The 15,864-nt window shown below is 34.8% G+C and overlaps 1 protein-coding gene across 5 annotated transcripts; it reads right to left on the minus strand.

Moving 5' to 3' along the window:
* Positions 1 to 215: 215 nt before the first annotated feature.
* On the minus strand, positions 216 to 6,436 carry LOC112294751 (uncharacterized). 5 transcript variants are annotated; one of them, XM_024545539.3, is made up of 11 exons: positions 6,024 to 6,436; positions 5,851 to 5,898; positions 5,290 to 5,560; positions 4,473 to 4,759; positions 3,461 to 4,226; positions 2,976 to 3,351; positions 2,751 to 2,830; positions 2,425 to 2,619; positions 1,407 to 2,093; positions 987 to 1,194; positions 216 to 679 (listed from the first exon to the last, which is right to left on the minus strand). In XM_024545539.3, exons 3-10 carry the CDS (start codon positions 5,533 to 5,535, stop codon positions 988 to 990), a joined length of 2,844 nt encoding a protein of 947 aa, XP_024401307.1. In that variant the 5' UTR covers positions 5,536 to 5,560; positions 5,851 to 5,898; positions 6,024 to 6,436; the 3' UTR covers positions 216 to 679; position 987. The 5 variants fall into 5 exon arrangements, 3 of the variants coding, with proteins under 3 accessions (XP_024401307.1, XP_073396494.1, XP_024401308.1); XR_016497897.1 differs by having other exon boundaries at positions 1,541 to 1,643; positions 1,827 to 2,093; positions 5,290 to 6,320; XM_073540393.2 differs by having other exon boundaries at positions 1,407 to 1,643; positions 1,827 to 2,093; positions 5,290 to 6,320.
* Positions 6,437 to 15,864: the final 9,428 nt, after the last annotated feature.

The raw sequence follows: 15,864 nt of genomic DNA on the forward strand, positions 1-15,864 counted from the left end.
ATATCTTGAAGAATGATTTTGGGAGTAATTAGTAGTTATGATTGCTTTTCAGAACTCATTGGACCAAACTCCATAAACAAGTTATGACAATATAGAAGATTAAAATTAAAACTTTTAAATACATTAAATTTGATTGTAAAATAGAATCATTTCTACATGAATATAATGAATCAATCGTAGATATATTCACCTCCATCACAAGGATTTCAATTGGCTGACTTGAATGAATAGGTGGCTCAATATTATTTATTCATCGTATTGAATGCCATGGCTCTTTTCTTTCACTCTGCTGCAGCTTCACACAACTGGGACTTGACTAAAATTTCACTCATACCATAGTTCCTGTTTGTAACTAAAATACAAGCAGCACCGTCTCAACTAACGTAGTAACACCCAACAACTTTTGATGTACATTTACATGTACCACTTTCATACCTTGCAGGTAGCTTTAGATGTTATGGATCGTGTGGTGGCTGATTGCAACCTCTTGTCAGACGAGGTATTCCAATTGACGTGCTTTAATTTTTCTATCTTTTTTTAAAAATAAAATAAAAAATGTTTTTCAACTTTATGAGTGGAATTTTGTAGTGTTTACTGGGAAGAGGGGAGTCCAAGGGTCTTCATCAGTCTGGTTGTGACGCCTCGAAGCTTAGAGAAAAGAAGAAGTACCAGGTCTGGCCTACAAGAGGGTAAAGAAGTCGTCAGTGGTAACAATTGAATAGGCATTACCTGTTCCCAGGTACAATCCTAGGAAAAATGAGCTCTGCGAATCAAACACGCTTGGATGAGCATGGATTCCATTCGCCACGCTTCCACTCTGAATTTCTACTACACGCTAGTTCACATTAGCTACCCAAAAATATTAACTTACAATTTCGTAAATTAGTATCATACTCTACATGAAGACTACACGATTGCTGACGCATGGAGAAATTGAAGGATCAAACTTGAGCATCACGTGTATAAAATAGATCACGTTGTAGTACCTCACTTACGACCGCTGCCTGGGTGGCGAGGAGATCCATCTTCACTACCTTCAGCTATCTTCTCCCGCAATTTCTCCACAACGATGCGGCGCCGTTCATCAACCTTGCTCCCGACCTTCTTACCAAAATTGAGCATTTTGGCGCGTCGTGATACTCTCGAATCCGAACCTTTCGACGGCTCTACCTCACTGTGTTCCTGGTTGGCTACCTGCAATTGCATCAGGAAGTAGTGTCGGATTTAGTAACAATGTTCGATAGCCAATATAGAATATGTAGGGCAAGGAGGTCGCATTACGCAAAAGAGCTTAGTCCAACACTCATAGGAACAATCGGAGGTGATGAGAGGCTGATCTGCCTACATTGGTCGAAAAAATTACAGTTAACTGATACTCTCAGTCTATGAGTAGTTAAGGAACTAACCTGATTGGGCAGATGATGTGACTCGCTCTTTAAAGCAGAGCCCTCTGACTGTTGCAAGTAATCATTGTATGCAGCACCTACAGCTCTCTCAGATACATCAGCGAAAAATTCACGATTCAGCTCCAAAGAGTTACCTCTACTGCGGTCATCGGTATCAAATGAAGGTTTCTTTGAGTCGGACTCTTTTCCTTTTATTGTTGACAAAGTTGCTGATGAAGGCTCGGATGCTCCTGGTGGCTGCACAGGTAAGGAATGCTCTGAGCTGGACTGTTCTGAGATGGCAGACTTTCGTGATTGGCCCCGACTCATTCCAGAGGTTTGAGAATTATTAAAGGACTGAGGATTAGTAGGGGGCTGGGCCAGTGTAATAGGCGGTCCGTATGGGGATCCAATACAAGGCAATCCAGATTGCTGAAAAACCTGACGAATTTCAGGCTTATCCTGTCTGTTATTGTCGGCGTTCAGAGAGCGAGAATGCGTTTGGCCACTTTTATTCTTCTCTTCAACAGGGCTAGATTGCATATCATTATCGTTTTTTGAGTTTTGGCGTTCATTGTCAGAGTGTTGCACAGCAGAGAACGCAACAGGAAAGGCGCTACGCGGAAGCCAATCATCTTTATCACCCATCATCCAATTAAGAAATAGTTCTTGATAGTGCGGCATGACAATTTTCTCCCGAATTTGTACCTGCATATGGAATTTTATATTCAAGTATGGAACTAATCAACCTGATCAAGTATGAAATTATATGCCGTTCAACATGTACTGAACCAATAAGAGCTAGTGATCAACGGAACAGAGCGTACCACATCTAGTAAATCAAACAGAAAACTATTATCCATATCCAAAATCATAAAAAACTCGCAATTTGAACAGAGGAACCATGAATTTACCAAAATAATCGCTGAGAAACTCTTGAATTTCCCTCATTTTAGAATTTAAAGAGACTGAGAAGATGCAGAGAAGATAGAGTCCACTTTGGTGCGGAAATAAACAGAAAGGAAGGCTTCAGTGATACCTTTATTTGATTGGCAATAAAATTCCCAAGACACCCATTCTTAAATTGGCGTTCATTAATACCTTGTTCCGGTACCAGATCAATATCAGGCATCTCCTTGAAAGAAAACCATAAGCGGTCAGAAGGTGGTGCTTTCAAGCTGATAATACAAGTTCCCTTCACTGAAACCAACCTGATTTTCAATAAAAAAGCCACCTGCCATTCACATCCCATTGGAAGAAATCAGAAAATTTTAAACATTTCAAAGCACGACCCAGCTGTCCATAGCAAAATATTAAAACAAAAACAAATGAAAATGTAAGACCCAAAGCAAGAACTCCAAAAACCTGAGAAACTTGATCAGCAACGTGAGAAATCATGGCCTTCACCGAGTGCATCCAACCTCCCCTTTTACTGCTGTCATCACCTGTCAACAGTTGCAGAACCTGAAGCGCTTATTGAAAAGTACTATAATCGACAGGAGGTCATGTCCCAGTTTCCACCAGGTCTTCAATTTCTCTATATTTCCAAGGGAGAAGTGTATACTTTAAACCTCAAAAAGGTTTCGGTACCTGTGCCAGTTGTTTTAGAGGCGGAAATTTGCCTTGCATCCATCAATGTTGAAGAAACCTCTGATAACTCTGTAGTCCCAAGAACCTCCCCTATGCTTGATTCAAGGGCCACAGCAGCATCCCCTGTTGACCCTGATTCCGCCGGGTGCGAAGCCATTTTCTCCCGGGCCTTTTGGGCTCGCGCATCTACTCGTGTCTCAATTGTGATGAAACATCCACCATGCCATTCCAGGTCAACTTCCATAGTCAAAGTCCCACGCGCATCCGCGGGCAGCATGCGGAATGCGGTTGCGAAAGGAGGTTCTTTTCCAAGATCAAACTCTTTGCCAGTAATCGATTTGATATAGCTGGGAGTTTCCATCCCAGATATCAACTCCTGAAGAGTTGCATAAACCAGGGTGAGGTTGACTATCAACTTGTCAAGTACAACTCTATCAGACAAGCATAGTCTACAAGATAGCAGATGACTAAATGGTAAGACTTGCCTTAAATTGGTGTTGTGTCCATTCCTCTCGTGTGTTGCTATGGTAAAAGTCAAAAAAGAGTCTAGCCACGATCATATTTAAACAGAGTTGTCCTTGATCAATTTCCTTCATAACCATTCCGTTGTCATTGCCATGCATCAGGGTAGCTGCAAGCACCTCCTTGACTTTTTTCTTGTCGTTCTGGGTTACTCCTAAGACAGACCTCTCCGCATCACTTTCGCTGGATGTAGATTCACTTCGTGTAATGCTCTCAATGCTTGCACATGATGCACTTTTGCTATCATCGTGGTCACCGGAGATAACATTTTCCTTCACACTCCGGCTACTTCCTTCTTCTGGCTCTCGTGAAAGTTGGTTGTTTCTTCTGGTGGAATTTTCAAGTTCCTCTATATCATTTGAGATTTTCTCTTTCGACTTTGTACCACACCGCAAAATTCTTTTCAAAATCAATCGTTTCTTTGACGGACTATCTTCTGAGTTTTTGAAGTCATTTAGTTTCTCTTCCTTACGCGTGACAAGCAGACGGTCTGAATCTCTTCCTGAGTGGAATCTGTTTAGATAAGGCACACGCTTTTCAGCTCTATCAGTGTATTCCCTAAATTCTTTCTTAAGGTGGATTAACCACATAGGATGTTTTGCATTTGCTCGAAGAACTTCGCACCAGGTTTCTTTCTCAAAGCCAGATTCTGCGTAGAATACACAGCCCTTGCATTCGCCATACAATGTGCGAGTAGGATGGTGCAACTTGATGGGAAACGTTTTCGCCCTACATTTGAAGTTTCCAAGCCACGAAAATCTACAAATTATCTTCTTGAAGAACATAGGAAGATAAACTGAAATCACGTGAGATAAATGAATAGCGCTATACAGTCGGGAGGAGATCATTCATTATCACATGGACATTTGACCCTTCATCACATGACTTAAAACTTAAACATCGAGACATTAGCAATTAGTTAAATTTAACTTTCCTAACCCTTACAGAACAGAATGAAAGCTTGTGAGCACACACCATTTCCCACCAGGAGTTGAATCAGCTGAGATGGACAAAACTTCGCAGCCTTCAAGCGCAATTTGCTCCTCTCTACCATCGGCTCCCTTCAACAGTAAAACCCCTTGTTTCAAGACGGCATGCCTCTGCACTGGAGCGATCTTCAGTACGCCTTTAGTGGCAACCCCCCGCTTCAAACTCTCTTTGGGCTCATCTTTCTCAGTTTCTATCTCCTTGTCTTTGCCTGGCTTCTGCAACGAAACCTTGTTCCAATCTCCTTCTGGTAGAGGTGCAACCCACAAATTTCCCTGCAGGATAGTTTGATGTCGTCTCAGAAAAGGAGTTTAGCAAATTTACAAGAAATTCTTCCACACTATACAACTCTTTCAAACGGGAACACCTTTCGCAGCTGAACACTTGTAAAAAAATAACGAATTTATTATTCATAACAACAAATCCATTATCTGCCATGGAAAATGAAACCTACCCATGAGAGTAATACTAATCTTCAGTAGATACAGAAAGAGTGTTCAATTCGATACAACAAAAATGATAAACGCGTAATCTAACCAAGCTTGAAACTAGGATTCGTCATAAGAAGGCATTAATATTCTGGAACGTCAATCCACTGGCACCTTGATGTGCTACAGCGTGCCATTTAGTTTCCGTTGAAGCCTCAGGTTTGCATCTACAAGACAGGATACAGTTTTTTGGGGGGGAGATACAACCATCAAATCTAACCAACAACAGGTTCAAAGGAGATTCCTGCGCAGGGACTAGGAGCATCAACTTGCGCGGTCCTAATTCACGTTCGATGTCAGAGTAAGAGAAACATGACCTGAAGGCTGAAAGTGCTGACGCCACCTTCACTTGCACATTTCAAAGAGGAGGCAGGGTTCGGATTTTGCGCCGGTTTCGCCGACAATAATAAGCTAAAATAAAATACACATACAAACTCTACAAGTGCTAGCACCAAGACTCCCGCAAAGAAATAGGACAAGCAACCAAATGCACTACAACAATTTGATGCACTCGGGATTGGCAATGAAACCAACGTCGTGGAAGCATCCACTAAATCCTCCATCTGTACGATACTCTGCCCTTATCTCCTATGAGAAACACCAAAATGCAGGGAACAAGTGCATTAGCATTGATCGGATGGGACATTAAGCAGGCAACACATCATTCCACGTCCACTACGCTCCTCTGGGTACAAATCCCACTCTCAAACCCTAAATGTTCCGAACACAACACTACGCCTCTCATCCAACAACACCAATTCTAAACTCCCGTTTCAGCAGGGGGGAGATGATATTGAATGAGCTCAGTGGTCAAAATCCGCACGACACAGGCTAAAGCGCACGCGACACCGACACCGACACCGAGAACGACTTCCCACCTTACTATGAGACTTCCAGCATCGGTCCACGCAATGCAGTCCCCATCTCTGGCAAGCGCAACCAAGGGGTAAGACGAGCCAAACCAGCGTTGAACACACACCACCACCACCATGTACCACTCTAAAACGCGAACAGGTCTCCGCAGTTGCACGCAAGAATCAGACAAACCCACCAAAGAATATTCACATCCTCCAAGTCAACCACCAACAACCGGGATCTCCGACAACTCGCGAGGGGAGTTCCGAGAAGGATCCCTGCCGAGAGCCCCATCCAAGACACATTCGAACTTTAGATTCGAGCGGGCCTGGCGACGCGACGGAGCCATGAAAATCACTGTGGGGCCATCCCCACCCACGCGGGCGGATTGCATGGCGAACTCCGAGGAAAGGCTCCTGTAGCCGCTTGGCAATCGGCAAAGACTGAATCGCATCGGCAGCGAAAGGATTGGCCATGTGAATTGGATCCGTCAAGTTTGGCACGTGATTCCCCTCCTCGTTATAGCTAAGTCGTGTGGGCGACGAAGCAGCCATCCCGCGTGGCGAGAGTTGCGAACTCGCTCGCTCGCGGAATGAAGGAAGGATGCGAGCAATCGGCAATGGCTTCTCCGAAACCTCGACGGCAGCATCGGAGATTCAATGCCATGGGCCACGCCCTCTCAACTTGACGCTCTTTACAGAGCTTCTCACAAAATCTATTGATCTGATTGTGTCTCGTATACAAAAGGAGAAGGGGAGAAACAGTTTCTCTCTGCTATAATTCTAAATACTATAATTATAGTATTTACTATAGACTACAATAAATATTATGGAGAGCACCAGCTACATTTAATGCTCTCAACACTCCTCCTCGCTCATCATAATATTCACATAATATAAAATTTATATAGAATTATGATCTATACTTTTTTGTAATTTTGCAAAATCAACAATTGTTGTCTCATTAAAACCTTATCTAAGAAAACCTTATAATATTTAAGGGCAAAACCATAGATGAAGGAAAAAGAGTACAATATCATTTTTTCTAATTATTTAAAGAGTTCATTAACTTTCTTATTTAAGAAAAGTAAGTTGTCGAATACTAATGCCATAAGTAAGTTGGCGATGGTTGCACAAAGGAAGAGTTTTGGTGGAGAGATCAGCAAGGTTATTTGCATATTCAAATTTTTTAATTATAAGTGCTTGATCAGTAATCAAGTCATGGATATAACTAAAATACTTTAAACCAATATGCTTTGTCTTGTCTTCTTTAATGAAACCAATTTGCATCTGTGCAATACAAGCACTATTATCTTCATACAAGATAGTTGGAGAATCATCATATGAAAATCCACAGGTTATTTGAATGAGTTTATGAATTGATTGCAATCAAATACATTCATGAGATACCTCATGTAAGGCAATAATTTTTGTATGGTTGAATGAAGTGACAGTTATAATTTGTTTTATTGATTTCCATGATATTGTAGCTGCATGTCTTAAAAATACATATCATATTTGAGATTTATATCCTACATTACAATATCTGACCAATTTTGGATTTACACATTGTAAATAGTATAATCCTAAGTCTTCAGTATCTTTTAAATAACGTAGTAAATATTTGACTCCATTTCAATGTCGCAGTGTTGGACATGCACTGTGTCTTGCAAGAATACTAACTGCAAATGTAATATCTGGTCTAGTAGATGTGGCTAAATATAAAAGTGCTCGAATTACTATGAAGTATGGATATTGCTCTCCTAATATTTCTTCTTCTTCCTTGCACGGACGGTATGAATCGTAACCATCAATTGAACCACAATTGGACCAAAGACTTTCCTCTTATGCAAAGAAGCATATTCTTCTTTGATGGCACTTTTTCATTTTAACTAGTCAGAGTGATGCATCCCTTCCTTGATGGTTTGAGGTTCAAGATTGTCTTCCTTGTAAGAAAGAGCTTTTATAATCATATATGCAAATGTTTCATCTATCGTAATAGATGGTTCATTCTAAATATTGCCTATAGCACAATATAAAATAGATAATTCTTTAGTCAACTTCAACTTATTCCTTCTAATTCCAAGATTGTTTTTCACAGGAATTGAAGGTACATTATGTATGGATATATCATCATGAATTTGTGGTTCTACAAGATGAGTGGAAATTTCTTGAGAAATAATACTAGGATTAGTCAATATTATAGCTTTTTTCTTATGTGATTGCTTATTTGGTCCATGAGTTCTTTTAATTGTTGTTATTATAACTTGAGGTATTATAGTCAGTGGCACTACAATTTGAGCATGTGCATTCTAAGCCTCATTAATAGGAACTCTTGTAATCCTAGCTACATCATTGAAACCATCAAGTATTTTATTTGCAATCCGTTTTAGATGCAAAATCTTAGCAACTTCAATTTCAGCCAAAGATGTTCTAGGATCGAGATTCATTGTAAACATTTTCGGTGCTTCAAATACAAGTACTTTATTTCTTTATTGATTGGATACTCCTCTTTAAAGAGATGGAAATATATTTTCTTCAAAATGACAATTTTGCAAATGTGCATGTAATAATGTTCCAGTTGATGGATCAACAATACAAATAATGTTTGGTGAATCAAAACCAACATATATGCCTTCTTGTCAATGAGCTCCAATGGTATGTTCTTAAAGTTCTATTATTAGAATCCAAACACGGCAACCAAATACTCGTAAATGAGACATATTTGAAACACGACTCAAAATGAGCTCATGTGGTGAAACAATTTCGAGAAAAGAAGGACAAAGGTGTACTAATGCTGCATCATATAAAATTGCATTTACCCACATAAATGTAGGTAAATTTACGTGAAGGAGGATTGGTCAACTAATGAATTATATACGCTTTATAAATGACTTTGCAAGTCTATTTTGAGCATGTTCATATAGAATACAATATGTCAACTCAATTTCTATTGCAATACAATAGTCTTCAAAAGTCTTTGATATAAATTCTTTTGCATTATCCATACGTAGTTCTTTTATAGAATAATCAAGAAAATATGCCTGAAAACAAATAAGAATAGATATAAGATTGGTAAATACCATATTTTAGATTGATAATAATAAAATATGTCATTGTTTACTTGATACATTAACAATGACCAAAAAATAATGAAATGGTCTCAATATTGGATTAATAGGACCACAAATATCACCATGCAACCTTTCAAGCATTGGTGATAATTCTTATAGGAGTTTCCAAATTCAAGGCCAAGTAATCATCTTGCCTTGCACGCATGTATGACATAATTCTATAGAGCCTACATCTGCAAGCTTTAAATTGTGGCCAATTATACATAGAATAATCTTTCTAAATATTATAGATCTTAGATGTCTCAATCGTCCATGCCAAAGAGAAGCATGACTCTTAATGATAGATGATGCAAAATTAAATATAATAGGAGGTCAAATCGTAATTTGATTTAAACCATTTTCTATATCAAAAGCTTTTTCAACAACTTTATGATTCTTCATAAGAACCAAAACTTCTTTTTTGTTTAAAATGGTGATCGAGATGTGATAACCATTGATATGCACATCTCAATTACTAATCAGATTCCAAAGTGCTAAGGCTGCAAACAATCCTTGTTTATATTTTATGATAAAATTCACAAGTAATTTTACCATCACTATTCCTTTTTAGAAACGAAACACATTTTCTCCAACCATGGTCATCATATTTTTAGTTTATCAAGTTGAAGATTTTTCAATAAAAAATCGTCTATCTTGCAAGATAGTATGTATTGTTGCAAAATTAATGAGTACATTATTTGATTCATCATTAGAGGTTTTGTCATTCATATAAGCCTCTAAATCGTCAATACTAATTGCATCCATGGATGCATCTATGGTATGAACTTCACGAGCCTCAGCTCGTTGTCCGAGTAGAAAAAGTTTACCTCAGGAAAGCATTGGGCTCTTGACTGCCACTAATTGCTCAATCAAGCTCCAAAATAAGGGAAGTCCTAAGTTTATATATAAATTTTTCCTTTTTGGAGCAATTACACCAAATATATAAGCCTCAAGTAACCAACAACATCCAAATATATGATAAAACCTTGTATGCTCTTACATAGAAATTTTCTCGAGCTTCAATACTTCATATCTCTTGATCCAACAGTCCAAACTTACTCAAATTTTACAAAAAATACCGATGTATTTCTAACAACTATCACAACAAATTTCAACTACAAATTTATTGCGGATCTTAAGATATCACCAAAACCCTAATAATAGCTTCAAATCTTAGTTTTTATATACCTACATGCAATTTTCTTCATATCGCACAAACTAAGCATTTAAATGCCATAAAATTTATATGTATAGCTTCTTGACATAATAATCTACCTTCTCCAAAAGATTTGAGCCAAAAACTCATCCAAAAACTCAAGATAGCTCTAACCATTGCTATGAATAAAATCACTTATTTATTGCCTTTGATTTGGATGCCTTGACTTCAACCGTCTATAACTTCTTCATTTAAACTCCAAATTCATCAAACAATATATGAAAAGTATATTTGAGAAAGTGTTCTCTTTAATTCTAATTTTTAATCTTTTTTTGTTCTCCGTAAACGTATGTTATGCCCCAAAGAGTGAAAATAGATATGAAATTGACACCTTAACTTTGAGCACCAATAACTCCTTCATTAAAACTCCAAATCACATAAAATTTGCATCCAATTTGTATCTAAAATCCTAAAATTGATGATTCTAGCTTCCAAAGCTTGAATGACTTCAAAAGAGCTCATCACTATAGGGAGCATCTATACTCTTTGCACCTAAGAGGGATGGTGGACTTTGGCTTTGCATCAACTATCGAGGCCTTAGTAAGTAAGCCGTTAAGAATGCATATCTATTTTCATGCATAGATAAACTTCTTGATGAACTTTGAGGTATGAATATCTTTAGTAAATTGGATCTTCAAAGTGGCTATTGGCAAACACCTATTGCAACAGAGGATATACAAAAGATGGCATTTCATACGCACTATGGACAATTTGAATGGCTTGTTTTACCTTTTGGCCTCACCAATGCTCAAAATTCTTTCATAGATCACATAAATAAATTGTTTTAGAACTTTTTGGACAAGTATGTAGTTATTTTTATTGATGGTATCCTCATATATAATAAAACTCCTAAAGAGAATGAGTAACACCTATGACAAGTGTTGCGCCGACAATAGATAATGATTTTTGTTGCAAGCAATCAAAATATAAACTTTGGAAGTTAAAAGTAACATTTTTGAAACTTATGGTGTCCTTTAAAGGCATGCACATGAAGCAAGATAAGATGAAAGTAGTGGATGATTGGCCAACTTCTAAAGATGCTTCTAAAGTTCACTCATTTTTAGGCCTTGCTGGATTTCATTGCCATTTTATTTGGCAATTTACAATCATTTTTGTCTCATTGATAAATCTATTGGAAATACAATCTTTTGTGAATTGTATAGAAATTGGCAATTGTACATATAAGGTGTGGCAATATTATTTGTTGGAAAAGCTAATGGTTGTTTAGATTGACCATTGACTCCTACTACAAAATTTACATCTAAAAAATATGAAATCATGACATCACTGTTGACAAAAATAGTTGCAATCTTTTGATATTTAGCTAGAATATAAACAAAGACGAAAATATACTATATCAGAAAACTTATTGTGGAGACCAAAATGAAGGTCAAATCATGAGATAAGACAAAACTTGCTACCATTAGTGGTCTCATTTCAAACCTAATCAAAGTTGTAGAATGGAAGGAAGCAATACATTGGGATATTTATTTTAAGATGGTTAGCAATTAGTTTAAGGTAGGCAATATACAATATGAAGATTATAGTCTTAGTAATGGCTTACTCTATTTTAAGAAGTAGATTTATATACTTAACAATGCTATACTCCGGACGTGTATACTTCAAGAGGGATATGACATCTCAATATCTCAACATCTATGGCGAGAAAAGACTCTAGAAAGAATCTTAAGGACATGGTTTTAGGTAAGTTTGAATTGTGATGTTTGAATTTTTGCATGCTCTTACTAGTCATGTCAACATAATAAACTATACGATGTAACGTTTCTTTAACTATTGCAGCCAATTCCACTACTTATAGCTCATTAAAAGCAAGTGATTGTGGATCTCATTACGTGTTTACCGCAAATGCCTCATAATCACACTATGCTTGCTATCTTTGTAGATCAATTCTTGAAGCAACTTCACTTAGCTAAGATACGCTTGAATATTGATATTCTAGCACTTATACGGGTCTTCTTCAATATTGTCTTTCATCACCATGGATTACCTTATGTTATTATTTCAAATTGAGATCCATGCTTCACAGAAAGTTTTTAACAAGCCTTATTTAAGCTACCAGGTACATGACTTGTCATATCTATAGAATTCCATCTCCAAACAAATGGACAAATAGAGCAAGCAAATTGAATCTTAGAAAACATATTGTGGACATTTGTGGTAATTCATCATAATGATTGGGATGAATATTTGACACCCTTAGAGTTTGTTTATAATGATAGTATTCAAGCAAGTATTGATCATTCACCATTTGTTTTTAACATTAATCAACATTTAATTATACTAATAACTTCTTATTGTCTCATTGACACCAACTCGACAATGGAAGAGTTTATACAATGGCTTACAATTGCCTAATAAGAAGAATGGTACTACCTCCTTATTACACAAAATCAATAGAAGAAATATGTGGATAACTACTAGCAATATAAGAACTTTTGAAAAAGTGATCACATATTACTTTCTAACGCCAATTTGCTACTTACTACATCAATCCAAATTTGTAAACTAGCTTCTTGGTGGCTTGGAACTTTTTGCATTTTTGCAATGATTTCTCATATTCATATTGCCTTGAGCTTCCACCACATATTTGGGTCCATCTAGTCTTTTATGTTTTTTAATTGAAGGAATTTCATATCGAACCAAAGCACATTCTGGATTGATATCAACCACCACTACCACTAGTTGTAGTTGTTAACTAACAAGAATTAAAATAGATAACATTTTGGAATATAGATACCTTCATCGTTGTAGTGAACGTCTACAACTTTAGTACAAAGTTTTTTAAAAAGGTTATCCCATCCATGATACAACATGGGATCATGCACAAAACTTTATCTATTGCTATGAAACAATTTGGATATTTCATTGAGAGCAAAATGAGGATGTTTTGCATTAGTGGAGGAGGATTAATTGTAATAAGACATAGATGAGATATTTGTATTGTTGACACATAGGGATAGTTGGAATCATATTTGAGAAGTTAATGGAAGTTTTTAGAATTGGAGCTAAATTAGTCGACTATGAAGGATCCTCCATAGAATATTTTAAAAAGAGTTTAAGGGAGTTATTTAAATAGAGCCTACCATAGAACCTTCTAAAAAGAGTTTAGGGTAGTTATCTAAGTAGGATCCATTAGCAAGAAACATTCCAGAAAGTCCACAGTTGAAGGACAAAATATAAATAGGATTGGCCAAAGGCTTTTTTGAGCATCTAGTTAGATATGACTTCAAATCTTTTTTCTTAGTAAGAATTGGTTTTGCATCTTCTTATTTAGTTATATTCTCTTTTATTTCCATTTACTTAGTTTTGTCTTTGTATCATATTGTGTTTAGTTTTTTTCACTTTTGTTCTAGTCCATTTAATCTTATCTGATGAAGTTTTTATATTGCTGTGGATTAGGAGGATCTTAGATTCTTAAAATAGACTAGTCTTGTTTCAAAGAGATTAACTATAATGGAGCATTTTTAATTGTTGATGTATAAAGATAGGTAGTTGGAACCATTTTTGAGAAGTTTCCAATAGTTTCTAGAATTGGAACTAAGTTGGTGGTCTATATCAGATCCATCATATAAAATTCTAAAAGGGCTTAAGATGGTTATTTAGATGGAGCTCATCTCTAGAACCTTCTAAAAGAGTTTGTTATTTTGATAGGACCTACAATTAGAAACATTCTAAAAAGCTCTAGGATGGTTGAACAAAATATAAATAGGATTAGCTGAGGCAATTTTGGTATTTGGTCAAGTATGGCTTTAGTCTCTTTTTTTCAATAAAATGTGGTTTATTTTTTTTTATTCTATTCTATTCTATTTTCTTTTATTTTGTTTTGCCTTTCATTGTTCTATTTTGTTTTATTTTTTTTTTCTTTGTCATTGTGATGAGATTTATATAGTTGTAGATTGGAAGGGTATTGGATCTTAGAAAGAATTTAGTCCTATTTTATTATCAAAGCATCATCATAATCCACTTTTCCATATTAATTTTATTTTGGATAGAAAAGAAGGTTGTTTCTTTATTGATGTAAAAAGAGATGAAGTACAAATGGTACAACTTCAACTATATTTTCTTATCTTCTCTCTTTTATATATTCTACTTATGTCTATTTGTAGACGAACCTTTTATATATGTTGTAATATGTTTTTGTCAATTTTAATATAAAAAGAAGATTTGTCATATTTTATTGTGTTTCTTGGAAAGATATATGCTTTTCAAGTCAATTTTATATATTTTTAAATAATTTTTAAAAAAAATATTTTTAGATTTTTATGAAGATGGATTGCATTTTTGCTAGATATTTTTTTTAGTTTATATTTTTTACTTGTAAAAATTGGTACTATTGGATATAAAAAAATTGATATAAAATAAGACAACCATATGTAAAAAGACTGCATATGTTTTTACATTATGAAATGGCAATATTGTAAAAATAAAAAAATAAATAAAAAATAAAAAATTGACACAAAATAAGGCAACATCTGTGAAAGTGCAACATACAATTGTAGCTTTGAGTGTCATATATAAAAAGATAACATATTTTCATACTATAGAAGAACATAATTTTTTATTTATTCTATCATATTATAATTCTATTCTATTATAAATAAAATATGATTAAATCATTGGCTTTGTCAACATTGAGTATGTTTTTGGCTGCCAATCAAAAAAATAAACCAATTAATGCTTCTTACTATAATTAAAAAATAGAAAATAAATAGAAAATATAATGCTATATCAACAAGGTGGAGATTGAATTTATTTACATCACTATTGCCACTGTCGCTATTATTCCAAGCTTGGCCTATTCCATCCTATCCTATCTTGGACCATCCCAATCCATTCCAATAACTAGATAACATAACAATAAATAGGTTAAACCTGTACTAGGTTTTATCACCCTATTGCTCTAGCAAATGAAATTTTTAACACTTTAGCCAAATATAAGATAGTTAATTTTTTTCATATAGATAGATAATTTTGTAATTGTAGTGTGTTTGAAGAGTCAAATGCAAGCATTAGAAGTTAAGGATAGAACTTTCTTACTTAGAGTGAAGAAAAAAAAACATAATTTATTTCAAGTTTATGATATTTGATGGTATTCTTATAGGTTTATCAAACATACCATTATCAAATAGTAAAATCTATCAATTTAAAGTACATTATATTATTGAAGAATTCTATAAAGATAAAAATAAAAATAACTTAAAAACCACATAAAGAATGTAGATAAGATTATAAGTGTTTTTTTTGATATACAAGGATTTTATAAAAAAATCTCTTTAACTATTTTTAAATATAGGAAGTTATTATGGTTTTTTTAATATAAAAAAATATTATAAAAAAATTAGAATAAAATTATAATAAAATTATGAATATATTAGTTTTATTTTATAAATTTTTATAATATTTTTTTAATTGATATTATTTCTTTTTTTATAATTTGATTTTATCATCATAATTTAATTATATAGTAAATTATTCAAAAAAATATCTACTTAGGTTTATTTTATAAAAATAAAAAAATTATCATAATTTCTTTTCTCTTAATTTAAAATATATATACGATTTTAATATATTTTTTAAAGTAGTTAATTTTAAAATAAAATAAAAAACTATTTGATCATTACTATTATCATTATTTATTTTTATTTTAAATAAATAATTATTACTATATCTAAATATACTAAGTTCTTT

Source organism: Physcomitrium patens, chromosome 17 (genome assembly GCF_059467195.1).
Source record: "Physcomitrium patens ecotype Gransden chromosome 17, ASM5946719v1, whole genome shotgun sequence".
Taxonomy (NCBI): domain Eukaryota; kingdom Viridiplantae; phylum Streptophyta; class Bryopsida; order Funariales; family Funariaceae; genus Physcomitrium; species Physcomitrium patens.

Excerpts from the sequence above, each read along its gene's own strand:
- LOC112294751 (XM_024545539.3), bottom strand. The coding sequence starts at position 5,535 with ATGGAGGATTTAGTGGATGCTTCCACGACGTTGGTTTCATTGCCAATC. Across the intron at positions 4,760-5,289 it reads TCAGCACTTTCAGCCTTCAG|GGAAATTTGTGGGTTGCACC; the intron begins GTCATGTTTCTC and ends ACTATCCTGCAG. Across the intron at positions 2,620-2,750 it reads TTGCTGATCAAGTTTCTCAG|GTGGCTTTTTTATTGAAAAT; the intron begins GTTTTTGGAGTT and ends TGTGAATGGCAG.